Source organism: Canis lupus, chromosome 25 (assembly GCF_011100685.1).
Source record: "Canis lupus familiaris isolate Mischka breed German Shepherd chromosome 25, alternate assembly UU_Cfam_GSD_1.0, whole genome shotgun sequence".
NCBI classification, from domain to species: Eukaryota; Metazoa; Chordata; class Mammalia; order Carnivora; family Canidae; genus Canis; species Canis lupus.
In genome coordinates this window covers 29,995,136-30,022,828 of record NC_049246.1, presented here as the reverse complement: position 1 = coordinate 30,022,828, position 27,693 = coordinate 29,995,136, and the positions used below count along the sequence as shown (strand labels likewise).

The window sequence follows — 27,693 nt, the reverse complement described above, 5'->3', positions numbered from 1 at the left end:
CATGGATCTGATCAAGGGCACAGCTCATCAAAATAATGATTAGGAATTTTCCTATAGGAAGTATAGTTAACAGGCCACTAGGAAGAAAGATGGCTTTAGGGCCAACAGTGTGACCTGTAACGCCCTGTACGGAACCAACACCCTCAAGAGAACAGGTCCTTGCTTTTCTTTTTTTTAGGAACATGGGTGCTGGGGAAAAGACTGCCCAATACACAGAGCCACTCAGGAAGCTTGAGAGCTAGGAATTCAACTAAGAGAATGCAGAGGAGAGGCTCTGACATTTTAAACCAGTGTGAGGTGATAATTAGGATATGTTCAACATTTAGACCCCAGGATCTCTCACACTACACTAAAAACAGTCATCTATTTCAAAAGCTCTAACCATATCTGCTGTCATGGCGGGGGTGGGGGGGCCATGGTACAGGGGAGTCCTTCAGCAGCAGTGGCAGGCTGAGGGGACACAGGTGATGCCAGAGCCAAGATCCCCCTGTTCTAGATGTTTGCCACAGTGTGAAAGATGTGCCTCTGGTGGCGGGCAGGGGCCGTGTGCGTTTCCACTCAATCCAGAGAGGGTTTGGGAAAGGTCATCCACTCGGACCCCGTGGGCATCTGAGGGAGAGACACACGTGGCAGTGAGGGAGATAGAGGATAGCTTCTAGAAGCTGCCATGCTGAGCTAAGATGGATGAGGATTTTTTACAGCCAGGATCACCCCAGAACCAGTGTGGGGATGGGGATAAAGAGCACATTCTAAGAGTTCATATATTAATGTCCTTCCAAATAGAAAATGATTCTTTATTTTTACATTTCTAAAATCACGGAACTCCAGGCTGAATGTTATTAGACACAGACACACACATACACACATACACACAATCACTAATTTCTGGAGTCATCTCCCATATCTCCCCTCTCAAAATCTGGCTGAGGTATGCCTCAGGGCAATTTTCCAGTTCAACCTCACACACCAACTTGGGATAAATAGAAACACTGAAGTCTTTAGTTTTACCCACAGTTCCAAAGTGCTCTTACAGGTAGAGTATTTGTTGGAGAAGGATAACTTTTGCTGGGCTAGAATACAGTTAAGAATAAAAAGTTTGTGTAGAGTTCTGGGTGTGGTTAAAATATGAATTTGTATGCCTCCTGACCTGCAGGCTTTTCTTCTTCCCCTTTCATGTTTTGTTTTATCTCTTCCTACAGGGATTGCAATAAAAATACACCTTCTATTCAGAATCCCCCTGGAGAGTAGGTGGTTCAGATGAGGAGTCCTGTTACCTATTACATTACTGGACCTACAACTGAGAAATCTGAACTCTGGAGATACAACTCAAAGTAAATATTATTTCAAGGTAAATAAACAAGTTAATTTGTTGGCTCGTAAAATGCCTCATTCTTTCTAAAAGTATAACCCCAATGTGGGACTTTCGCTTTCTGCTGCATCCCCAGGCAAAAATCAGGTAACTTACACATTCTGAAAATGATTCAGATCATGCTTCCCCATATCTTCCCTTGGCGCTGAGACATGGCTCTGGAGCCTGAAGTTGTACGTATGTGGCTTGGGTTACTAGGTGCTCGGGTAAACACTGCTACATGCTCAACTTTGATTAAGGTGGACTACTTCTCTAAGCATGATGGTACCTAGGGGGAGGCCCTCGCTCAGAGAACGGATGTGCAAGACAGAAGCCAGGACAAAATGAGAGCCGCGGACAACTCTGCAAAGAGACTCACCCGGCACAATGGGACGAGAATGCTGAAGCCAGCAATCTTCTGAAAATATCACTATCACCATCAAAACCCATAAGCATTTTTGTTCTAGTCAGGAAATGAGGGTTGAGGGCAACGTTCGCATATATTGCTCACTGATACATTCTTCTTAACAGAAGTGAAGCTATTTTAAGAAATATGAAAAGTTTTTCAAGACATCTGTTTTCAGGGACAGATCACAGGAACAAATACTTTGCAGAGCTGGTTTGTTCTAAAGTCTATCCCAGAAATAGGGGCAGCCAACTTTCATGAGGTACCAAGACATGTTTCAGCAAAAATATTTTCACTTTCCTAAAGTTATATGCTGTTTTCAAGTCCAAATATATTATAAATATCTGATCCTTTTCTGTCAGCAAAAAAGGGAACACTTTTTTTTTTTTTTTAACTCCAACGTTGGTAGTATTTGTGCAGAATGAAGGTAGAATTTGTTTTTTTTGTATCTCTGAATACAGGTGAAATCAGACCATCTGAAACTGTCCTGCAATTCACATCTTTCAAAGGTCCTTTCCTCCATTCACATGAATTCATCAGAGTCATTGCCGTCCTGTAGAAAACAAAAAGGTGAAACTGTAAAAGCTTTCAAAATAAATAACTCAATTTTTAAAATGTACACAATTATTAAGTAACAAGCTTCCTTATGCGTAACTGCAGAGTTCAGAAAGTAAAATCATTACATGCACTCACCACCTCTCTATCTTAAAGTAGGAGTTGAATTTCTACGGTGTCCTAATATGGCCTGAATTACATATAGCAACAAGTGCCCGACGGTTTCCAAATTATGAAGTAAAGGTTCACCTGGCCTAGGATAGGGCGTAGTAAGTGTGACACAAAGAAAACGGATTGCTCCTTCAACAAACATACCAAAATATGAATCCAAGCAGATCCTGCCTCATATCCTTATGCCACCAATGCTGCCAATAGGCTAACACATTTTTTACCTGAATTCCATTATTTTGAACCTCAAGGTTGTCACAAAATGGATATTTTTCTTCTTCTTCTTTTTTTTAATAGAAAAAGTGATTAGGAAGCCATAGGCTACTACCAAGTTAGGTGGCCTGACAAGTTTAATTAAAAAATCTTACATGATGATATGTGTGTATATATATGTATATATACATATCATATATATATACTGATATATATACACATTATACACACACACACACACACACACACACACACACACACTGATATATATAATCAGTATAAAGGCACTGATTTTACTGTGTGGCTTAGAGACAAGTCCTAAAGACCAAGGACAAGAGTAGAGCCCCAGACTCCTTTCTGAGCTATTGCACACCCTGAAAAAACTGCTCTGGATGCCAACATTCACTAAATGTCTAAGTCTGGGACATTTGCTTGCAAATGAACTTATCCCTTATCCCTTGCTGCAGCTTCTCTTACCCATGGCCTGATACCTGAGCTGTTAGAGAAGGGGAGAGAGGGCTCAGGGTTCCAGATGTATACACTCTGCTCCTTCTTAATAGCTCTTAGTAAAGACAGAAATATAGGCAGGAAACGATGGTTTCTGAAGTCTGGTGTGATCTCCAGTTCCCTTCAATGAGCACAACGAACTGAGGCCACAGTAAAAATGCTTTTGATAGTTGTATGAAGAGCGAACTAATTGGTGTTCTATACAAGAACTGGAACTGTGACTGTCCTGGAGTCAGTCCTAAGCAGAAATCCTAGCATTAAAGATGTTCAAAGAGTCACCATCTAGCATGGAAGGTAAGTATTAGATCCCAAACACTGGGAAAAACACTCTTAAGATAATTTGGGTTGGTGACAATGAAAGTCTGTCACTCCCTAGGCTGTGAGTCAGATTTGCAGGGTGTCTGTCCCATGTGTCTGCTGGTAGTTGGGGATTATGGTATCTTTTAAATATACATTTGAGGGATCCCTGGGTGGCGCAGCGGTTTGGCGCCTGCCTTTGGCCCAGGGCGTGATCCTGGAGACCCGGGATCGAATCCCATGTCGGGCTCCCGGTGCATGGAGCCTGCTTCTCCCTCTGCCTATGTCTCTGCCTCTCTCTCTCTGTGTGTGTGTGTGTGTGTGTGACTATCATAAATAAATAAAAATTAAAAAAAAATAAATATACATTTGAGATTCAAGACTTAATGTGAACTCCTTTTTTGTTGTTGTTGTTAAGAAAGAGAGAGCATGTGTGAGAACAGGGAGTAGGGAAGGGCAGAGGGAGAGAGAGAATCCCAAGTAGGCTCCAGCATGGACATGGGGCTTGATTCCATGACACTGAGATCATGACCTGAGCTGAAATCCCAAGTTTAACCAACTGAGCCACCCAGGTGCCTCTATTTGGACAATTTTTACATTTACCTTTACTTTAAGAGTCAATATGTTTTTCAATACAGCAAGACAAGCTTCCTGTCATCCACCTATAAAGTGATTAGCAAATAAAACTGAATTGAAAGGAACTATTTACTAATACCAAATTTAGAAAGATTAGGAAGAAGTTACCGACTGAAGAGGATTATTCTAAATAGGAGAACAAAAGCTCAAAATTAAAATCAACTTCAGAGTGGAAGATTAACATTTTTCCTGATGATTTTATATAAGCCAAATTAAAACTCAAATCCTACCTTACATAAACACAAAGCTGCATCTGAAGATCAAGTGATCATGGAGGCAAACTGAATAAGGTCTGTATCCCCTAAACAGAAGATGGTTACAAGGAGAATTAAGACCTATCCTTTTGGGGATGCCTGGGTGGCTCAGCGGTTTGGTGCGTGTCTTTGGCCCAGGACGTGATACCTGAGTCCCAGGATTGAGTCCCATATCGGGTTCCCTGCATAGAGCCTGCTTCTCCCTCTGCCTGGGTCTCTGCCCCCGCCCCCCCTCTGTGTCTCTCATGAATAAATAAATAAAATCTTAAAAAAAAAAAAAAAAAAGACCTATAGACCTATCCTTTTGACGTATGGGGGAAAGCTGTTAAGAGTCCTTCCATTGCGAGAAAGAGTAAAAACACCCAATGGAAGACTTTCTTGGAAATGTGAATCTGATTGAAACCTGGAGCTCAGGAGAGGAAGAGGAAAGGTAATAGTAGTCCTTTGGTCTACAAAACTGACTTGCTAACCCTAGAGCTTTTAACATCTGTCGCTAATGAGATCATGTATTAATGTGTATACAGAACATGTGTGTGTGTGTATATATATATATGCATCTGTATTAATTCCAGAATGTCCATATTTTTAAAATCCACAATGATGGAAATGAATATGCCTCAGATTAACATAATACAGGTGCCAGATTTCTGCTGGAAAATAGCCTCTACATAAAAGAAAATTCTGATAAGCAACAATAACCCACAACAAAGACATTAGACTGAGAGTATGTTAAAGAATTCTGCTTCACTGTGAAGCTGTTTTAAGAGTTCCAAGAAATCTAAGAGTAGTTTTCAGAAGGGATTAAATACATATCATCATTAATCCTGAAACTCTGTCCCACAAACAGCAACTAAAAACTATAGTGATAAGAAATAACAATGACCGTTTCTATTCAGAGATAACTTTCACATATACATCTTTGTTTATATTTTAGCACAGACCCAGGAAGTAACAGGTCCCCCTTCCACTGCTGATGAATAATCCCTCAGAGAGGTTAAAGAACTTTCTCAGGCTTATCTACTTAATAAACGACAGCTTAGGACTCTACCCTTCAAATTCAAGGCTGTATTTAATTATATAATGCTATTCCTGAATTTTTCAGGAATAAATTACAAAGCTACATCTCTGACTCTGACAAAGGAGCCTCATAAATTCAGAGATAGGAATAAGAATATTGTTCTTATGAACAAGGTAAAATCCTACTAACAACCCCAAGTGATGAATTACCCTATGGGGTTTGACTAGATGACCTTTAAGAGAGCTTAAATTCTGTTAATTATTTCTAAGCATCTAAGGCAGTAGTGTTTAACGCTATTTTCTGTGATGGTGGAAATGTTCAATTTCTGCACTGTCCAATATGGCAACCACTGGACCACAAGTGGCTACTATGACTGAGAAACTGAGTTTTTAAAGGAAATCAAATTTTAATTACATTTAAATGACCACATGTAATTAGAGGCGAGTATCCTGAACACCACAGATCTGAAGTGTATAGAGTTGACTCCTGAACAACATGTGTTTGAACCACATGGGTCTACTACTCACACAGCTTTTTCAATAAATATGATTTGGGGCTCTAAATGTATTTTCTCTTCCCTATGATTTTATGGTCTTTTCTCTAAGCTGACCAGATTGCGTGAATATGGTACACAGTACACATAACATACGAAATATGTGTCAACTGACTGTTTACGTTACAGGTAAGGCTTCTGGTCAATAGTAGTTAAAGTTCTGGGGAAGTCAAAAGTTATATGCAGATTTTCAACTGTGTAGAGGGGGTTGATGCCCAAACCCGTGTGTTGTTCAAGGGTCAATTGTATTTATAAACTATGCTACATGCAAAGTAACAGCAAACATATCCACCCAGTTTCAATTTTTTGCAGCTTGTTAAGTAATAGCTAAATTGTGCGCCATCCATTTCAAAATAGATTTTCAGAAGATAGTACTCTGGGACAGTAAGTCCCTGACATAGTTCCAATAAAATTATTAGATGCTGATGCTAAGAAAATTCCTTCAGTACTCTAATATGGAGCTCCATGTCTCCTTATCTGAGGTCCCGAAGAGCATGAAATCAATGCTGTCACTTAGGCTGCAGGTAAGATCTTGGGGTTAATATTTTGATTTTATCTTTTAATTGAAGGTGACAATTTTGTTTTCAGTTGTTATAATACAGAATTTACAGTCACATTAATATAGAATATTAATAAGGGCACTTCTGCATGTAGCACTAGAAAAAGGGAAATAAGGTTCAGGAAAGTGCTGGAACAGACCTGCACTCCACAACAAATTCCAACAGTCTTTTTCCATGAGATGACCTACTTAAAAACACGTGAGAAGTCCGCAGGGAAGGAGGGATGGTGCCTAATAGAATCCACTTGAATGTTTGATGGTTGCCAAATCACGCCAAGCCATCAGCAACATGTGAATCAGTATTGACTAGTCACCCAATTATTAAAAACTCTTAATTATTTCACAGCACAACACTGAAGCAAATAACGTGAACATACCTGATTTGAAGACATGTTCTCAACTTTCATCAATGATGAATAGCTCCTAGAAGAAAAAAACATTTACATTGTTTATCCAGAGGTGCCTGGGTGGCTCAGTCAGTTAAGTGTCTGACTCTTGATTTTGGCTCAGATCATGATCTCAGGGTCATGAGATTGAGCCCTGCGTTGGGCTCTGTGCTAGGCATGGAGCCTGCTTAAGATACCCCCCCAAAAAAAAGATTCTCTCCCCAAATCCCTCTGCCCTTCCACCCCCTCTCTAAAAATAACTAAATTAATAAAATAAGGCTGTCCAGCCAGAAGTATTTCGTGAACATGTGCCATGAATCCAGCACTGTTGAGGGTCTTTTGGAGGAAAATACGATCCCCGCCCTCAAGAAGATTGCAACAAAAAAAGGGTAGATATCTACGAACAGTAAATAAGATGTGTACTACATGTGATAGTCTACAAAGTGCTTGCTCATACTCATTTCATGTCACTTCCACAGTACCGTGAGGTAGATGACATTATTTAGATGAGGCAACCCATCTATGGTCAAGAGCAGACAGGATCCCTAGCTGGGGCAGACTGCCCAGAATGTAGAGGCTACAGGAACTCATGAGGAGATGAGTCAGCACCCAAAGGGAGCCTAACCAGTGTGGAGGATGATTGAATGATGGCAGAGACAGATCCAGAGAATGGTAGGAGTGAAGACAAAGAGACAGTATTTGTAATGATGTCTCAAATCAATTCAAGAATCTGAAGGCAAAGTACTGAGAAATTTGTCTGGATATGTGGGCCCAATTATGCTGTCCTATGTGTGAGCTAACACAATTGGCAAGAAGTTACAACATAGGATGGAGTAGAGAGACACGTGAGATTTAATACATATTTACTGAATATCTGGGATGTGTAAAGCCCTGTGCTAAGCCTGGGTGAAGGAAAGATGGGAAGAAAACAGAAAATGATGAATAAGACAGAGCATAGCCTCAAAGAGCCTACCAGGAGGGGAGATAGGACCTATTCAGCCATAACCATGCAAAAAATTCAACTAAAAACACACAGAGGGACACCTGGGTCGGTCAGTGGTTGAGAGACTGCCTTTGGCTCAGGGTGTGATCCTGGAATTCCGGGATCAAGTTCCACATTGGGCTACCTGCGGGGAGCTTGTTTCTCCCTCTGCCTGTGTCTTTACCTCTTTCTCTGTGTCTCTCATAAATAAATAAATAAAATCTTAAAAAACAAAACAAAACAAAACACAGAGACACAGGAAAGTGATCCCATAACACCAGTGTTTTAAAAAGAATAATCTTGGGGCGCCTGGGTGGCTCAGTTGGTTAAACATCTGCCTTTGGCTTAGGTCATGATCCTGGGGTCCTGGGATTGAGCCCCATGTTAAGCTCTCTGCTCAGTGGAGAGCCTGCTTCTTCTCCCTTTCCCTCTGCCTGCCACTCTACCTGCTTGTGCTATCAAATAAATAAATAATAATAAAAAAAAAGAATAATCTGTATCAGATAGAAGGGAGAGAGAAAGGAAATTAAGGCAAGGAGAGAAGTTAATAATAATAGTACCTACCATTTAACAAGCATCCTTTATTTGCTAGACCTGTTCTATATACTTCATAAATTACTGCTAATCAGGCAACTGCCTTATAAGGTGAGGGACAGTATCCGGCCTACTGAAGACACAGGAGGCAGTCAGGGAAGTTAGGGAAGTTGTCCAAGGTCTCCCAGCTAACTAGGGGGAGAAGCTAGCGTCTGAACCCACCATCGGACTCTTGAGCAGCTCACACTCCTGCCAACATGCCTCAGTCCGCCGCAATGTCCCCAGCAGAAGGCATGAATCCATGCTGTTAACAGCTGTCCTGGTAAGAAGGGATAAATCTGAGAGGAATCGACGAGGATATCAAGGTTTCTAGCTTGGGTGGTTTGAAGGAAGTAATGCTACAGTTGAGAGAAATGGGAAGGTGTTGCAAAGCAGGTATGCTTGGGTTGGGGCATGTCGCATATGAAGTAATGGCAAGACATCCAAGTAGAGAATATGAACTGCCATTTTACCAAGTAGAGAATACGAAACGGAAAACTGAGGAGAGGGAAGGAGAACTGTCCCATTTAGAGACAACCATCTGGGAGACATCTCTCTGGGAGAGATTAGGTGATGCTTGTCAGAGGAGGTGGTATCTATAAGAAATACACAGGTAAGATCGACAAGCTGCATGAACAGAAAGAAAAGAGGCATACTGAGCACAAAGTGGATAGAGCAGGGAACCTCAATCCTGGCTGCATTTTAAAACTGCCTAGTGAAGATAGGCATCCACAAGCCATGTTCAAGAACCACTAGGTCTGAGTGCTCACTTCAATGAAAGCAACATACAGATTTAGATTTAGCCTTTGTTAGGTCACACTTTTCCTCTGAGTGACCTGTCTCATACATCCAACTGCCTATCTGATGTTTTGGATACCTCAAGATATTTTCAGATTCATATATCCCCTCACAACTCATGGTCCAAAAGCAGTTTGGTTCTTTCCCAGTATTCCCTCAACTCAAAGAATGGTTCCACCATCCATTCCTGCTCACACACCAGAAACCCAGGAGTCACTCTTTTCCCCTGCCCATGGCCCCAACCCAACCTAGCTTCAAATCTTCTAACTATTCACACATTAACAATCTTGCTAAAGTAATCTTTGCCTCCAAATCAAGCTCATGTTACTGTTGAAACTGATGATACATTCAGTTGTGACTTGCCATTTTACTTGGGTCTTGTCCTGGTCTTGACTTCCATCACCTGAGTCTTGGGTTCAAATTCCGACCTCTCAGACTCCCAATTTTTAAATATCTCTATCTCAGGTAGCCATAGTCCCCACCTTTTTCTTTTCTGATCTGTTATTTACTTATCCTCTATTAACTGCCTTCCTCTATTATTTCTTCTGGTTTAAATACCCACATGTTGGAAGAGCTTGATTTTGATGTTGGTGCTTATTACACGATACCACAAAGCCCAAATAAATAAATACAAGATTGACCTACAGCAGGTGAGCTTTCATTTGGATCCAACCCCATGCATTCCACTGAGATGAAACAACAGGGTTAGAACACACCGAAGGGAGTCAGGGATGCTTTTCCCTAGCACCTGCCAATAAATGGTGTCTGTTGGGAGACTCATGGGTAACCTGCCTAAAAGATTTCTCCAAATGCCTGCTCTCTCAAACCAAATGTAGACCCAGCAAAAGCCCTTCTGCTTCTCTTGTTCTGCAGGAAAGGTCACACCTAAGACAAAAGACTACTCTGAAAACCTGTGTTGGGTCTCTGGTTATCTTGTCTTACTTAATGCATGCCTTACAGTGCAGTGGTTATGGAAAGGAAGGAATGTGTGAGATTTCTTCCCTACACCTGAACCCTACACAAAGACTCTCTAAACCAAAACCCCATGAGTTCCTGGGCTCACAGGGCATGTGTTAAGGAGCTAATGAGTAAGATGGGCAAGTGAGAATTAATATGTGAAGTCTAAGGAAGGGGAAATTTTCACAATGGTTAAATGAAGAAAATAAATGGTGAACAGAGGGTGTTCATATACCATCCTTCCAACAACCCAAATATTTCTAAAACCTATCGAAAAGGATGATCTTTACGGAGACCTATTTACATTGTCAAACAGATCGTTATGGTTCCTGCATGCTGAGAACAAGGAGTAAATCATCGGCAAGAACAAGATGGAGTTCTGTCTCCAGGTCTACCGCTCTTTGCCTCTGAGCAGAAGTTGTGTCTTCTAAGGGGTGGGCTTGGCTTTGTTCCTTGTTGAGCTGAGGGCTGACAAGATAGGGACCAAACTAGAGCTCAAAGAACTTGAGATTTTACAATGGCAATTCCATCCATTTCTTTTGTCACAGTAGACATTAGAAATGAGAAGCTTATTGCCATTCTTGCCCAAAAACTTGAGAAGAGAAAGGAGACTAGAGTGCAAATAATGGTTTTAGAATTGGAGGGAAGTTGGATATCCCCGGATATGAAGCTGTTGAATATTTCTTTGCTGAAATCATCTGCAAGCATTGCGGATAACTTCTGGGATGAGAATATCTTCTTGGCTTCTCTACAGAATCCCCTGCAGATTCAAAAGTCGTTTCTTAAGCAATCGCAGCAACTGAAGTGGATATATGCTACCAGATGGTCCAAATAAAAGAACTGACTGCTGGTGAAAGTTAATGAAATTTTCATTGTCAGAAAGCCAAGTGAAAGACTTGAGAATGAGAAGATTCCGTAGGCCCAGCATTTGATCTCTTGGGTGGGAGAGTCAAAGAATAGAAACTAAGGTGATAGATGCACCAGAAATTTTTTTTTTTGCACCAGAAATATATTAAAACAAATTCTAAGACAGGTCAGAAGCAAGCACTGGTAGCTGGAATTTCACAGAAGTTGCAGGACACAGCACGCAAACAAGCAAGTCCTTGGTCTGTACCTGCATGGGTTCCCCACTCTGCAGCTCTGCCTCACATCCTTCTAGCTCCAGGAGCTTAGAAAAGCAAGTCATTGTTGAGGCACAGGTCTCAGAAATAAACACATCAGTTGTTTTTGGTTTTTTGAGATCCATGATCATTTATTAAAAAGAAAGCAGCAGGGACAAAACTGTGTAGAAAAACATGGGACTAGAAAAGTAATTTTTCCATTTATTCCATTTACATTTTCCTTTTGATATATATGTACCAGAGCAATGTAGGATAAAAATTTGTGTCTGAGAAAACAAATGGAAAAATTACAAGGGACTAGGGACAGCTTAAAAAATAGGACTGGTTAGATAAATTTGTTTTTGAGGCAAATATTTCATTCAATTAACAATGAGATTTTTCCCCCCCTCAGCTTATTTAAATATTTTATGTGTTCTTGATACTACAAAAGAAAACCTGGGAGATATGAACATTGTGTTTTATTTTAAACTAATAGAATCACACATACAAAATCCCCTATTTACTAGTACGCAGCTTGATTTGAAACAAAAATGCATTTTAAGAAGATTACTCTATCTATAAATTACTTGATTCATATGGAATAAATTTTACTTAGTTTTTAAAAATATTTTATTTATTTATTCATGAGACACACACACACACACACACACACAGAGGCAAAGGGAGAGATAGCCTCCATGTAGGGAGCCCAATGAGGGGCTCGACCCCAGGACCACCACCTGAGCCAAAGGCAGACGCTCAACCACTGAGCCACCCAGGTGCCCTGGAATAAATTTTACTTTAACGCCGAATAGACTGAGCAGAGGTAGAAGAGTGGTAATAGCATGTGTGAGCTTAAGACTCATACTAAACTATGTGTGACTTTGTACAAGCTACTTAACTGCTTGTCAAGCTGTTGCCTCTTCTGGAAAATACAAATAATAACAATATTTGTCTCATAAGACTATTGTTGGGATTAAATGAGATAATGCAGCTAAACACAGTACAGTGTTTGGCAGATGACGAGTGTCCAAAATACTAGCTATTCTTTCCTGTTAAGTTTTTAAGTAAATTAGGTGGTATTATATTCCCAACATATGTTTCTAAATAAAACTGTTAGCTTTGTAAAGGGCACAAGAAGGTATGTTTTCAATCTTTTTCCCACACCACACAAAAAACAAAAATGAATATATTACTCTCAATCTCATATTGCTCAAAATTCCACACATCTTGTTGCGCTGAGTTGATAATTTTTCTTTCACTCACAACACAAAGCAGACTCACAATCTAGGTCAAACCCAAATCTGTAAATTTGTTTGTCTTGTGTTGACAGATAACTCAGGATAACATTTCCAGAGTTCTCCATTCGAATACTGTATTTTAAATGAAGCCACTTATCCCGTTTTCGCAGAACCCCCAAAGGGAGCATATGCATGCAGATAACTGAAAAATACCAGTACTTCATCATAATACCTATGTTCTGACCCAACAATCTAATAATTCAGTGTATTCCAAGAAAACTGAGTCAGGACATGGCAAGACAGCTCATTTTGTTCCTATATACTATTCGCAAAGGCACAACAATATATTTTCTTCTCCTCTTTCTTTTTGGTATACTTAACACAAATGGCTATCTATGGAGAATTGTGGGAAAATCTAGAAATTCAATGAGTAGAAACTGCAGGACTAAATTCCTTCTGTGACAAAGAAAACCTAGGAGTACCTTTAGGTATGACACTAAACACATCTACTACAGATTCACTATGGTGGGCAGAATAATAACCCAGAGATGTCTACATCTCCAGAACCCACAAATATGTTACCTCATCTGGCAAAAGGGACTTTGCAATGTGGATCTTAGATGGAGAGGTTATGGATTGTCTGGGTGGGCCCAATGTCATCACACTAGTCCTACACAGTAGAGAAAGCTGTGGTCAGAGATGGGACTGCAATTATGGAGGGAGGGTCTCAGAGATGCCATGTTGCTGACTTTGAAGATGGAGGAAGGGATGTGGGTAGCCTCTAGGAGATGGAAAAGTCAAGATTCTCCCTTAAAGCTCCAGAAAGGAACACAGCCCTGCTGACACCTTGATATTAGCCCAGTGAGAATCATGTTGAACTTTTAACATATGGATGGATGGAACTATAAGATAATAAATCTATGTTGTCTGAAGCCACTAAATTTGTGATAATTTGTTATAAAAACCACAGAAAACTAACAGAGTCAATATTCTCATACCCTAGAATTTCAGGATCCAAATTGTATACTAACTACTATTTATTATCTTACTTATTTGTATTTATTTTTCAAAGATTTTATTTTATTTTATTAAGCAGGCTCTACACCCAATGTGAGGATTGAACTCACAACCCTGAGATCAACAAGACTCAGAATGAGCCAGCCAGGTAACCTCTACTATTTATCATTTTAAAATGTAGTGCCTTTATATTACATTGGGGTAGGCCACATTACATTAATTATTTCCAACTTTCAAAATACTGAAAAAAAGGGGGGATTATTTTTTAATTTAAAAAAATATTTATTTATTCATGAGAGACACAGAGAAAAAGGCAGAGACACAGGCAGAGGGAGAAGCAGGCTTTCCACGGGGAGCCTGATTGGGAACTCAATACCAGGACCATGGGATCACAACCTGAGCCAAGAGCAGACACTCAACCACTGAGCCACCAGGAGTCCCAAAAGGGGGAGGGGTTTAAAAACAGATTTTAAGAATTACTAGCATTGGCCTTCAGAGCTAAGACAACCTTATTCAAATACCATAGCTAGTCAATGTTAAACCGCTAATATACCGCTTTTTCTTTTCCTGAAGAGGTTTACAAACTGAATGCTAAAGATAACCTCTGACGGTTTATCTAAGAATAAAATGGGCTCTTTTACTGCACACGCACTTATACCCTGTCTCTACCAAAGGGCGTCAATTGACCAACACTCATCAGTACAACCACCTTCTCCGAGGCTACTCAGGCCCTGAGTGTGTCCTGCATCCCACCCTCCACCAGTATATCTTTCTATGGGCTGGTCCCTGATGAAAATCAGCAGCAAGGAGCCTCCAAGGTTGACACCAACACTGCAGCTCCGACATACCTTAGTTCGTCCATTTCTCGCTTCTTCTTCATCTCTTCCTTTTCTCTCCTTTTCATCTCCTGAATTTGGGCTTTTTTCTCATTCCTCTCTTCCCGGTCTCTGCATTCCTTCTCTGCTGCTAGGTCAGGGAACCGCTCCATTTTGGTCTTTTCCAACCGGTTCAGGATCTCATTCACTTTCTTCTCCACAGTCACAATTTTCACCTTTGAGGGGGCCAGGAACAATATTGAATCTTTATTGTAGATTTTGCCCCCAGAACAGAGGAGATGCTTTCTAGGGGCCAGAGCAAACCAGCTGAAAGGGATTTAGAAAGCAGGCATCATGCTGAGCCTTCAGCAATGCTGGCAGGAAACAGAAAAGCCCAGGACTCCACTCCACCTCCTCTGGTGGTACGCAACACTTACATCCTTCTGCCTGTGAAAGCCTATCTGTCCCACATCCATGTCAGCTGTTTTCTTCAGGTTAGCCCACGGTGTATATACCACATTAACGTTGTTCATCTTGCAGCCTGCCAAGAGAGACTATCTTCAACATGCAGGTAGGAGGATACTGAGTAATACACTCCCTCACCCACTGGCAAATTACCAAAAGCCAATGAAGGGAGAGGCTTAGCACAAACAGTCATCCAATGATTCAAATCACCAAATACTTTTTTTTAAAACACACCCACAGGGATCCCTGGGTGGCGCAGCGGTTTGGTGCCTGCCTTTGGCCCAGGGCGCGATCCTGGAGACCTGGGATCGAATCCCACGTCAGGCTCCCGGTGCGTGGAGCCTGCTTCTCCCTCTGCCTGTGTCTCTGCCTCTCTCTCTCTCTCTCTCTGTGTGACTGTCATAAATAAATACAAAATTAAAAAAAAAAAACTTTAAAAATAAATAAATAAATAAAACCCACCCACAGAAGGAAAATGGTAAAGGTGACCAACACAATTCAAGCAAATGTATTACAAAGGAAAGCAGGAGTCTGTGGATTAGATTAGCTTCAGGGATTTCTGAGACTCCCAAATATTGAAGGCAAAATTTATGATATGCACTTTTTTAAAAGGAGAAATGAACCAAACAAGAAAGTTTCATCAGTTCCCAAAAGAGTCCTTGCTCCAGGAAAGACTAAACAGCAAGATAAAGCAAAAAGCCATGGCCTAGGATTCAAAAGTCCCACACTCTACCCTGGCACCAGCACAAACCAGCTGTGTCATTTAGGCAAAATCCCCATGGCTCCCAGAATCTCAGCTGAAACATGAGGAAATTGGACTAGTTCAGTAGAGTTTAATTGTTGTTGCTGTTTCTTTTTCACATGGAACCTTTTTACCAAAGAAAACATCAAAGTCATAAAAGTGGAGATGCTCTGGATGAAAGGGGTACTGGGTACTCCATTCATTCCTCCTCCTACCTCCCTACTACCTCCACCTCACATTTTCCCTCTGCCCCAGACTGCTGCTCAGACAGCTCTAAGAATTCCTGTTTAATCACTGGTCCAACACTCTTCAAGGCCCTTTTCAACATATTTCACAGTTTATTAAATCACAACATACACTGGAGAAATCTGGTGAACACCTCAAGTGATCAAAATTAATGTCAACAAAAACGGGGCAAAATGGCACCACATGCCTCCTGACTGTAATGCACAAGATTTCCCTTATCCGGTATTCCTGCCTGAAAACGCATGTGGTCCTTTCTCAGATGGAAGCATCAGACCAACCCAAATCACAGGGTATTCTACAACTGGTCTCCATTCAAAGTGTCAATGTCTTGAAAGACAAAGAAGTGTCTTTAGATTAAAAGAGACTAGAGACTTGATGTATATAACATATGTTCTTGGATCAGAAAAAAAATGCTATAAAGGGACAGTAGTGGGGCAATTGGGAAAACTTACATATGGACTATATAGCAAATAATAGTATTCTATTCATGTTAAATATCCTGAATTTGGTCACAGTAATGCAGTGACTCTTGTTCTTCGGACATGCTAAGGAGTAATGAGATCGAGAATTTTCCATCAAATGGTTCAGTTAAAAAAAAGTAATAATTAGATTGTTATATAGAAAAAGCAAATACATACAGAAAAATTGTTGAGGGCAGCCCGGGTGGCTCGGCGGTTTAGCGCCGCCTTCGGCCCAGGGCATGATCCTGGAGACCCAGGATCAAGTCCCACGTCAGGCTCCCTGCATGGAGCCTGCTTCTCCCTCTGCCTGTGTCTCTGCCTCTGTCTCTCTGTGTCTCTCATGAATAAATAAATTTTTAAAAATCTTAAAAAAAAAAAGAAAAAGAAAAAATTTTGAATACAGGAGTCATATTTTTCTTACAACTTTTCTGTAGGTTTGAAAATTTTATTCTCAAAATTAAGATTTTAGAAAATCTCCATGTGCATGCTGCTATGGGACATCCAAACATAGATTAGACAATGGGTCTTGCCTTCCCAGACTAAAGGAAGGCAGATAAGTACATAAGTAGTTACAATGAAAGGCAGAACTCATCGGGCAACTGGGTAGCCCAGTCATTTAAGTGTCTGCCTTCAGCTCAGGTCATGTTCTCAGGGACCTGGGATTGAGCTCTGCATCTGGGTCCCTGCTCATTGGGGAGTCTGCTTTTCCCTCTCCCTGCCTCTGTTCCCCACTCGTGCTTACTCCCTCTCTCTCCCAAATAATAAAATCTTAAAAAAAATGCAGAACTCGTCAAATGATATTGGAAGGGTACAGGTAAAGTGCTAATGTAGCTCAGAGAGGGCAGTGATCACCCATACTGTAAGAAGGGAAAGGCTCTACTGGAGAGGTAATACAGTTTAGCGGTAAAGATAGAAGACTTTCATGTCAGATTGTCTGACTTCAGATGCACCCACTGCCATAATTCAGAGCTCTGAGACCTTGGGAAGGCTCCTTAACTACCTTAAGCTGAGCTCCCTCATCTCTAGAATGAAAGTAGTAATGCACATCTCGGAAGGGTTGATAAATGAAATAATCTGTAAAGTTTTTAGCACAGTGCTAGGCATGTAATTAATGTTCAAGGTTAGCTATTAATGTTCAAGGTTAGCTATTACTACCATTACTACAACTACTGGGTAGGCCTTGAACCATAGCTTGCATCTAGACATGAGATGACTTGAGAAGCAGACAAACTGAGGGCAGAGGAGATAACGTAAGCAGAAGTATAAGGTAGGAAAACAGTCAATATGTGCTTTGGCTGGAGTGTGAAATATGTGATGGGAAAAGATGCCTGTAGTCAAAGCAGAGATGCTTAACTTCAGCTTAAGAAATCTGGACTTAATTGCACAGATAAGGTGAGGTGTGCCATAGAAAATATCTAAGTTTTAGAAAGTTTAATCTGGCAAGATTCTATGAATAAACTAACTGATCAGATTCTGTGATGACAAACAAGTTTAACCTAACTCCCATGGTTCTGAGAGTCAAAGGAGGGGAAATATTTTAACAGCAACGCAAATGTAGTATCCCCAGCATTCTCTGCTGTCAACTCAGGAGTGAGGCTCCTGGGCTTAGTTCCTTATTCTGCTAAAGAGCTCTCTCATTGTGAAAGGCTGAAGTGGAGAGCAGAGGAAGGCTGTGGCATGACTCTTCTGCCTTTTCTGTTTTCTCTAGAACTAGTAAACTATAAAGAGATTAAGAAAAAAGAGGCTGGATTGAGGATAAAGAGTCCAAAGATCCTTTAATAAAGCCACATCTGCTACCCAGGGGCATGGAAAGGGGACAAGAACATGTGAAAGAGGTTGCAACACACAAGAGGATAATGATTGTTTTAATTTTATTATTTTTACTTTAATAACTGAAGCTCTTAACTGGAAATCTTAAGAACTCTGTTCTGTTCATAAAAATGGAATGTCTTAAAACTAAGTGCAATTTAATAATTTAAGGAGTTGAAAATCAGTGACTCTGCAAGACCAGACTTCTACTTTCTTTGGCTAAGTATCTGACCCAGCTTTAATGAAAGCTGCCCAACTGAGATTTAGGAAACACAGTCTAAGTGATGAGGAAGGGATACACTGGCCAGCTCTTATCCTGTATTCACCAGCCCTATTACCTGTTATCAGCTATGTGTCTGCCCTCTCTCCAAACCATAATTTATTTCTAACCGTCTGGATCATCCCTCAACCTCACATCAAACCAAACTTACTTTTACTCTATCTGCTCTATGTCACACACCCCAAAATCCTACCTACTAGCTCAACCATTCTTAGCAGAACACCATCTCCTGGCTCTCCTTTTTTAACTCCTATTTCCTCCTCCCAAATTGTCTTTCTTGACCTATATCGACTAATGACAGATTGAATCTACTACGGACAGCAGAACTAAACAAATGCCAAGCCCAGAATTACAGGCTTCACCTAAAACAGGCCAATTGTTCTCAACGGTCTGTGTATATTACAATCTCCCAGAGAGTGCGGTAAAAATACTGATACTCATGGATCACCCCAGACCAACTAAATGAGATTCTCTGGGAGATGAAAAGATCAACAGATTTGTTACCTTCACAATACACAGAGAGAAAAAAGTATGAAAGAGAAGGAGAAAGATTAAGTAGGAAACAGGTATATAAAGACCTGAGTTCTAGAATTTAAGGATAAATGATAGAAAGACATCACACAATACTAAAAATAACCTACCCTTATTTCCAAAAGTCTTTTTTTAAAAACATATTTATTTGATAGAAAGAAAGAGAGAGAGAGAGAGAGAGAGAGAGAGAGAGAGAGAGAGAGATGGCGTGCGTGCGCATGTGTGTGGGAAGAGCAGACAGGGAGAATATTCAGGCAGACTCCCCTCTGAGTGTGGAGCCTGACTTGGGGCTTGATCTCACGAAGCATGAGACCTGAGCTAAAACCAAGAGTCAGATGCTTAACAGACTGAGCCACCCATGAGCCCCCAAAAGTCTTTCAACATATAACATCAAGTAGGCAGATCTAGACAAGCTTCTAGTCCAGGTAAGGAAACATGATAGAAAGAGCTAAGAAAGGACCATGAACATTAGAGGGGTAAAGAGATTAGTTTTCAGTTCTTTCATAGGTAGCAGAACTGCCACCTTAAAGAACAAAACAGGGGAAAGGCATATTACATATTATTTGTCTGACTCAAGCCAAAGTCACTGACAGGTTCTCTAAAACGTATTCAATTTCAGACACAGAATTTGGTGTTAATTCTGAAAACACCTCTAGGAAAACTGACCTTGAATGCTATTCGCCTTCACAAGATGGGCGCAGTCCATCAGGACTTCCTTTGGAATGTCTTCTATCTTCTCCCCCTGAAACATAAAAATAAACAAGATGGTCCACCACCTTGTTACTGATCAATACTGGAGCACTTAGAAGGCTTTAGTGCCTCGGCACAATTCTATTAAAAGCAGAGGCTCTTCACTCTATCTCAGGACATTAAAAAATGAAGTCTATTATGGAATGTCTGAGAGAAAGCAGTACAAGTAATATGGAAAATATTAATTCTTAATAAGTGGGGAAAAGGGTATTAAGGGAAACCACCAAAATATTAACTGTAATTATGTGCCAGGAACTTTACCCCCCTTTCTTGTTACTTCTCTTCACTCTTCTGGAAACTTTGTGGGAAAATAGTGCCTATTTTTGATAATAGTCAAGTCTTCTTTGCTGAGGTCCCTGCGACCTTCCTCTCAAAGAGATATCTTATTATCTTGGGTCTCAAACATCGTTTGAGGTAGGTCATTGATCAGCCTTAATTAGGAGCCCAGCTCTTGGCGTGTTAGATATAACTACCCACCCTAAGGGAAAAATAATATTGACTCAATTTCTGTGTAGATACTATAACAAAGTCAAAGCTGAATAAGCAAAGCCATTCCAAAAGAACAAAAATATTTCAAAGGCAGGGCAAGTGGGAATCACCTCAGTACTCGTCCCAACTAGACATGGGATTAAAGAAGCACTTCTGTATGGGAATGAAATGTTCTACCTACCTAAATAACCTGAAATAAATTAAGCTTATTCCATGATGTTTTTGAATTTTTTTGTGTGCTTTAAAATGGGGATCTCTCAAATAAACACATTTTGACCGCCCCCCCAAAAAAAGTGATTTAAGTTTTCCACTAATTTAATGACATATCTCATGCTGTGCAATTCCCTGACCACCTGCAGAAAGGATTCTGAATTTAACACCTTGATAACACAATGTCATTACTAAGAATATCAACCATTACACCAGGCCATATGGTGATAGTGATGCCTTCTGGATCTTCTAAAATACACAGAAACAAACCGACCCTATACTAAATAAATCAAAATGAGTAATTATAAAACAAAACAGCTATTGCTTTTTAAGTGCCCACTGTATGCCAGGCACTAAGTAAATAGCCATATAACATGGATAATATTATCTTCACTCTAGCAATGAAGGAAATGAAGCTTAGCAAGGTTAAGTAACGGGGCAGGGTCCCCTCAATCCAGCAAGTGACAGAGCTAGAGCTGAGAGATGAACCCAGGACTAAAGACTGTAGTAACTGACCTGAGTATGGTACTGATGGAATTCTTACAGAAACATAGTTTTTTGGTCCTTGATGTCAGGCTACATCCTGATATCCCTTACTACCTGCGTCTGTCACTATTCCTAAAGCAATCTCATCTCTCTGCTGGCTACTTCTAATATAATATGAGCAGACTTAAAAACAAACAACAATCATTCAACTTAACATTATGCATAAAGTCAGAGTGAACTCAATACATAAATCTCAAAATTGTGACTGTGGGCTTTGTGCCCTCTGTGTTAATGAAATAAGAGAGACCTCTAGGTAAGTGAGGTTTCTCTGTGGGTTTTCAAAAATCAAAGAAGCCTAGGAAAGAACACTGCTGAAAATCTATGATCTTCAAGGTCTGGGTTGAATTCAACTGAATTCAACAACCAAAAAGTTAACATATAAGATGCTTAGCATGTGCCAGGCGTTATTCTAACTGCTTCAGTCATGCTAGCTTATTTAATCTTCACAATGGCCTGAGAAGATAGGTACTGTTAGCTCTCTTTTACAGAGGAGCAAACAGGCACAGCTAGGTAACTTGCTCAAAGTCACACAGCCAGTATGCAGGAAAGCCAGGATTCAAATCCAGCAGTTTGGGTCCCCATCCACTTGGTTTTACTCCATCTCTAACACTTACTTAGTACCTACTAACCACAAAAGGCTACGCCATTTACTGCAAATCGACCAGGTAAACGTTCCCTAAAGTGCACGTATTTTTATTGAGCATATTGTGTGCTTCCAAAAGAAAATGAAATTAAACTTCTTTTCAAACATGGGGTAAATAAATGGTGGTAATATGGACTTGGGACAACCACTGTTATTTCCATTTTCTGACACAGCAGAGTCTAAAGGAAAAAACTTTAATCTGAACCAAAAGGAAACTTGGTAACACCATACTCTATTTTCTCTAAACTTAAAAATAGTTCCAATGGCAAAGAAGCTGCCAAGGAGAATCCAGACTTTTGTTTCAGCACAGAATTCCCAACCTTCCTCTTTTCCTTTGCAACATAAACAGTATAAATAAAGATGGGGCACAGTGTTTAACCTTGCTGGTAAATTAAGAAGTTGAATATTATAATTATAATGAAATAGCATTCTATTTCTTTTTAAAAATTGCCAAAAGGTTGCTATTTTTTTAAGTTATAAAGTCCTAGGAAGGGTTTGGAAAACCTGTGTATATCAGGTAGCATTTTAAACTAGTGCAATTATTTTTAGAGTGCAATCTGGCCTCTGAAACATTTACCAAATGTTTCTATCTTTTGGCTCAGTGATTCTATTTCTGAGAATTATTGTAAAAAACTTAATTCGAAAGAAAAACAAAGTGGTTGATAAAAAAACTTCTTGTTAGAGATTCATAACGCTGAAAACTGTAAACAACTTATATTCTGACAAGGAAGGTTTCGTGTTAATTGTGGTATACTATCTTATCAACTCAAAGTGGCCAGTCAAAACAATAAATATGAAAATAACACAGTAAGATTAAAAAGTCTATCAAACTGTCACTTTAAAGAGTAATTCAATTAACTAGGGGAATCATCAATTGTAATAATATAACACAATGGAATGTAAACTGAGACCAAAAAAAATCTAAGTGCATGGCATAAGATCACTGAAAGGTCGTGAGGTTAAAAAAAAAAACAGCTTACAAATAACTTTGGAAAACAGCATTTTGACTGGAAACTAAAAGGCAAAAAGATAAAAATAATTGCACATAAACACTGTACTTTAGTTGATAAAGTTGTTTTGCATGGGGAGACAGCTTAACAAATGTGAAACCACTTACACAAATAGTGGTGTCAAATAAGCAAATAGATGGTGAGTGGTGGGAACCAGACTTCTCAATGAGAAGGAAGTAATAGAGAAGCAAGGAGAAAAGGCTAGAATGGCCTCTGTAATAACAGATTTGTCATAAGACATTAGTATGAGCTCACATTAGCTTAACATAGATACAAATGGAGACACAAAAACAATCATTTCTATGAATTACTAATGTGTCTTAAGTATACATACATGTATTTCCTAGCTCTGTCTGCTGAAAAGGCCTAGAGGCAATGACACTCCAGGAACCGTGAACACACCAAGTCCAGATCTTGGCTTCTATATACCATTCCACCCAAAAAAGGAATCAATGTTCCTTGGTGAAAGAGTTGATTCTAGGACTGGAGCAGGGAAAATACAAGATGAGCCCACAGCATCTTAACAGTGCCAGAAAGTAAGCAAGTGCTCAAAAAACAAAATGACAGGAGCATATCAAATGACCACAGGAGCCAAGCTGAAAGAGCTCCAACCAAAGCTGGGACAATTTCAACAACCACATAATATAGAACTGGATTATATCCCAGAGTATAAAATAAATGAGTCCACAGTGATATAAATAAGCTACTGTATTAAATATATAGGGGAGAATGTGTAAATACTCCCCACTGTAAGAAGTGGAGCTTAATTTCATCCCCTCCCCCTTCAGTATGGGCCGGACCTGGTGACTTGTCTCCAAAGAACAGAGTATGGAAGGTGGAAGAAAAACAACATTCCAGTGGATAAACCCAGCAAACACTGGCCTGGCCAGGACACGAAGGTTAGCAACATTAGTGCTAAGTTCTATTAGTGCATGTACCCCTGACATGATGTGATGAGGAGGATGCTCCACTCTGCTATTCTTCCTCTAAAACCCTAATCCTAACCCCAGTCATGAGAAGAACATCAGATAAACTCAAATTGAGTGACGTTCTGTAAAAATATGACCAGTGCTTCGCAAATTGTCATGGTTCTGAAAAATAGGGAAAGTCTCACGCTAGGTAGATATGACAAACACAATGCGGGACTGGACAATATAAGACATTAAAAAACCCCCAGTAGGGATCCCTGGGTGGCGCAGCGGTTTGGCGCCTGCCTTTGGCCCAGGGCGCGATCCTGGAGACCCGGGATCAAATCCCACGTCGGGCTCCCGATGCATGGAGCCTGCTTCTCCCTCTGCCTGTGTCTCTGCCTCTCTCTCTCTCTCTCTCTGTGACTATCGTAAATAAAATAAAATTAAAAAAAAAAAAAACAGTATACATAACAAGTATATACATCCTATGATTCAGCTGTATAAAATAAATGAACTTAAAGGCATTAGAAAAACAGTGCTTTTATGTTACTAGGAACCACTGCATGTTTTCCCTTTCTCAAAGAAGCCCCTGATAATGGGAATATCTGCCCTTAGTGAGGCAGGAGAATCACATGAGCATGAGAAAAAAGGAACCACACATGATTTCCACTGGAGAAGACAGAAGGTCCACAACTGTCAAATGAAATGAAAGGGAGAAAAAGCAGAGGTGACCAACAACACACCTGAACTGGCAGGATAATTACGGCAGTGATGGCAGTGGTTCTAGCCATGGTATATGTACTATGCCCCCTTCCAAGTATCAAAAATCACCAGAATTTCCCTTAGTGATTGGTGGGGTCAGGGGTAAGACATCCCTTCATCAGCTAATTTTTTCAACTTTTGTACATAATTTATTACTTTACGAAATTTAAATCGCACAAAAAGGACAGGGGACAAGATAGGATGCTCATCATAAAGAAAAAGTTATGAGTCCATGTTTAAATCCAGTTACCTTATGTAATCGAAGGTATACATGAGCCGAAGAGAGTTTGTCCACATGAAACCTACAAAGAATGAAAACCACTTTTAGCAAGAGGTACAAGACAAGCATCTCCTCAGGCCCCTTGCATTTAAAGCATTCCAATCCAGAAAGTATTAGCTCAGTGCTTACCACATGCCAAGCATCATAGGGAGTATAAAAACACAATGATTGCCTCCAAAGGCAGTTATCAGCGGGAGAGGCAAGATAAACATGGAAAGCTCTGCAGCTGTGTGAGACTAAGTGCCAAGATGTAGAGACAATGGAAATGCCCCAGAAGGGGTGATTTTTCGAGTAAGAAAGAACCATCAGTGACCAAAGGCTTCACCAATGGACTGAGTTCTAGAGGGTCCCTGGCTGAAGCACAGGATTTAGAAAAAAAACAGGGAAGGGTATTTTAGGCGAGGAGAGAAGGGAATGAGAGAAGTCATCAAGACGGCAGGACCACAGAAAGAAATATTTTACAGCTGGAGAAGACACCAGTTTGGGGGGAAAATGAGAGGTTTGGTTTGGGACACCCTAAGTTTCAAGTGATGGCAAAATAATCCAAAGAGAAGCACAGAGTTATACGAGTCCTGAAATGGGGCAGACCAACAATTCATCCTGCTTCACACTTGACAATGGCATCTTCTGGGAAAGCATGGGGGTTGACCTTTATGATAGTGTCCTGAAAACATGTGGAATGCCCTTCCATTCCATTGCCCCAAATTTACCTTTTATTAAGGCTCTCTCATCCACCAATTTAATGAAGTGTTTCTAAACTTAATTCCTCTCTCATCTAGTCTAACGTTTTGAGATATTAAGCTTTTCATATTTATAATTCACCAAATAAAGTTGACTTTCTCTTTCCAAATTCCAGAGATGGCCCCAGGATTCTAGGACCAAACAATGTAACACATAATGGTCACTTTGGGATTCTGTTAACTTTAGTCATCTCTTCTTTAGTCTCTTACCTTTCCAGGCTGAAGAGTTATAAGGAAAATCCTAAGGAGGTACCACTACATCCCATTATATGCTTCTCTAAACATTTTCTTAGCATTAACGTATCCTTTGGAGGTGAAAATGGTCACACAATCATACCTAGTTACAAGATGCAGACAGTGTCATTCTATATAAATATTAAGATTGTGGTGTTCCTAATGCCCTCTTCAACATGTTAAGCATCTTGTTAGTCACTGTGGATACAGAAAAATATTACACATTTTTGGCAGTCTATGATGACTCTAGGTTCTATTATTAACGATTACTGCTAGCCAGAAGTGGACGTTGATTTATTTTTCCCCAACTGGTTCATTTATACATTTGCATTCCCATATAAGATTCCTACTGATTATTGTCTTTAGCTTGGCCTTTTCCACCAAAAAAAAAAAAAAATGTGTTTTTGCAAATCTAGAAATTAAATATCTCATTACCTGCTTTCAGGATCTAAGGAAAAGACTTTGTTAGGAAGCAAGTTCAGTTGAGATGTCTTCTCCCATTCCAACTTGTTTTAAGCCAGTTCTTTACTGACTACAACTTTTTCCTACATACCCACAGTAGCTCAACTATATTGTGATTTTTCTTAAGGTCTCTGACACACAATTTTGTCAAAAGAAATATACAAATAATTCAATGTATATCTAATGAAGTGATACATAAGTCATCAAAATCCCAAAACACACATGGGAATATCATTGCTGATACAGAGACCAACTCCAGGTTGGTAGGTACTTCAACAGGACACAGGGAATTTGGGGGAGGTATGGGGCTTTGGCTGAGCTGTAGAAACACACAAAAAAGCAAGCTCTGTAAATAAACTATCATGAGCAAGTTTCCTTAAGAAACCTTTACAAACCTTCCTAAATGTTTACTACAAAAAGTTCAAATTATGGCCAGTAGTTCCCTAGTTCCTTCTTGACCTTATTATCTTCCTCACTCTTCCTCACTACTTTATCACTGTTTTCTTTACTGAATGCAGAGACTAGAAAGCTCAATCAATGAGCATCAATGACCAGGGGATGCAGAGATATGGGCCCTCGGAAGCAGAGTCATTTAACTCCAGAAAGTGGGGTCCCTGGAAATACTGTTCATTAGGGAGTTTGGAGGCAGTAAACAGATACTATTTCTGTTTTCTTTTGATTAAAGATAAATTCAGTTCTATTCTCATTTTGTCCTGGGAAAATCCTTTGCTTACAGGTGCCTCAGAAAGTTTTCTGGTATAAACTGAGATGCTGATATTCACACACATAAAGTTCCAAAGTTTACCTCAGAGAGAAGCAGGATGAAAAATTGCTCTGGAATGTCAATCAACCAAATCATTCCTAGCATGCCCATGAACGTTTCCAGGATTGACAGAATGGTTTTGAAATTTAGGGCTGGCTACTCAACATCACATTAGGACTCGAATAGCTTCTGAAAATAAAAGTCAATCACTTCCAACAACAGTCATTAATCTCAAGAGTGTCAAGATGGGTATCAAAGTATCTGTAGACACTGACTTGGTTTAATAGCATTCCAGAAGACAGCCAACAATAATGAAATTAAAAAAAAAAAAAAACAACTCAGAACATATAGGGTATAGATTAGAAATTTCTCTTCCACTTATTTATTTTAAAAAAAAAAGTCAGGTAAAAGGCTGTGGTAAATTGACTTTCATGGTGCATCTGAATATGTAACATTTACTATGCAAGTATTTATGCCTCAAATCTGACATGTAAAAAATTCATAGCAGATAACTACATAACATATGCAGTCATCTGAATCTCCCTTGACAGGATCTGGAGACCTTTGGGTTTTAAGGACAACTGAAATAATCCAGTTCGGTGACAGGTGCTCCAAATGGAGATACCAGAATACAGTTGCTGTGAAGAAATGTCCAGTAGAGATCATTGCCAGTGAGGCAGAGAGTTAATTAGGAAGTCAACAAATATTTATTGAATGTATACCAGGTGCCAGATCCTATGGTAGGTAACGGGATGTGGTAGTTAACAAAGTGATCTGAGATGAGAGGGTACCAAGTAGCATCTACTTTGATGACACTTGATATTTGGGTTGAGAAGACAGATAGGCCACTTTACTGGAAAAGGGGGCTGATTAAAAAAAAAAAAAAAAAAAAAAACTTTAAAATTCCACAGGTTGATAGTGTCTCTTGGTTCCTGGAGTGTGGACTTTGGAGAGGGCAGACAGGAAAGCACTTCCT

General features: G+C 39.9%; 1 protein-coding gene across 5 annotated transcripts in view; it reads right to left on the bottom strand.

Moving 5' to 3' along the window:
- Positions 1-756: 756 nt before the first annotated feature.
- CCDC25 (coiled-coil domain containing 25) overlaps positions 757-27,693 on the bottom strand; it is a 39,006-nt gene continuing 12,069 nt past the window's right edge. For 3 of the 5 annotated variants that reach the window (XM_038573742.1, XM_038573741.1, XM_038573743.1), the window contains 6 exons: positions 24,489-24,540; positions 19,584-19,659; positions 14,821-14,924; positions 14,417-14,619; positions 6,892-6,937; positions 757-2,307 (listed from right to left, as the gene is read on the bottom strand). In XM_038573742.1, the coding sequence (XP_038429670.1) occupies positions 2,278-2,307; positions 6,892-6,937; positions 14,417-14,619; positions 14,821-14,924; positions 19,584-19,659; positions 24,489-24,540 (511 nt within the window). In that variant the 3' untranslated portion in view covers positions 757-2,277. Of the gene's footprint in view, positions 2,308-6,891; positions 6,938-14,416; positions 14,620-14,820; positions 14,925-19,583; positions 19,660-22,899; positions 23,049-24,488; positions 24,541-27,693 lie in introns of all 5 variants that reach the window. The other 2 variants (XM_038573744.1, XM_038573745.1) reach the window with 2 other exon arrangements.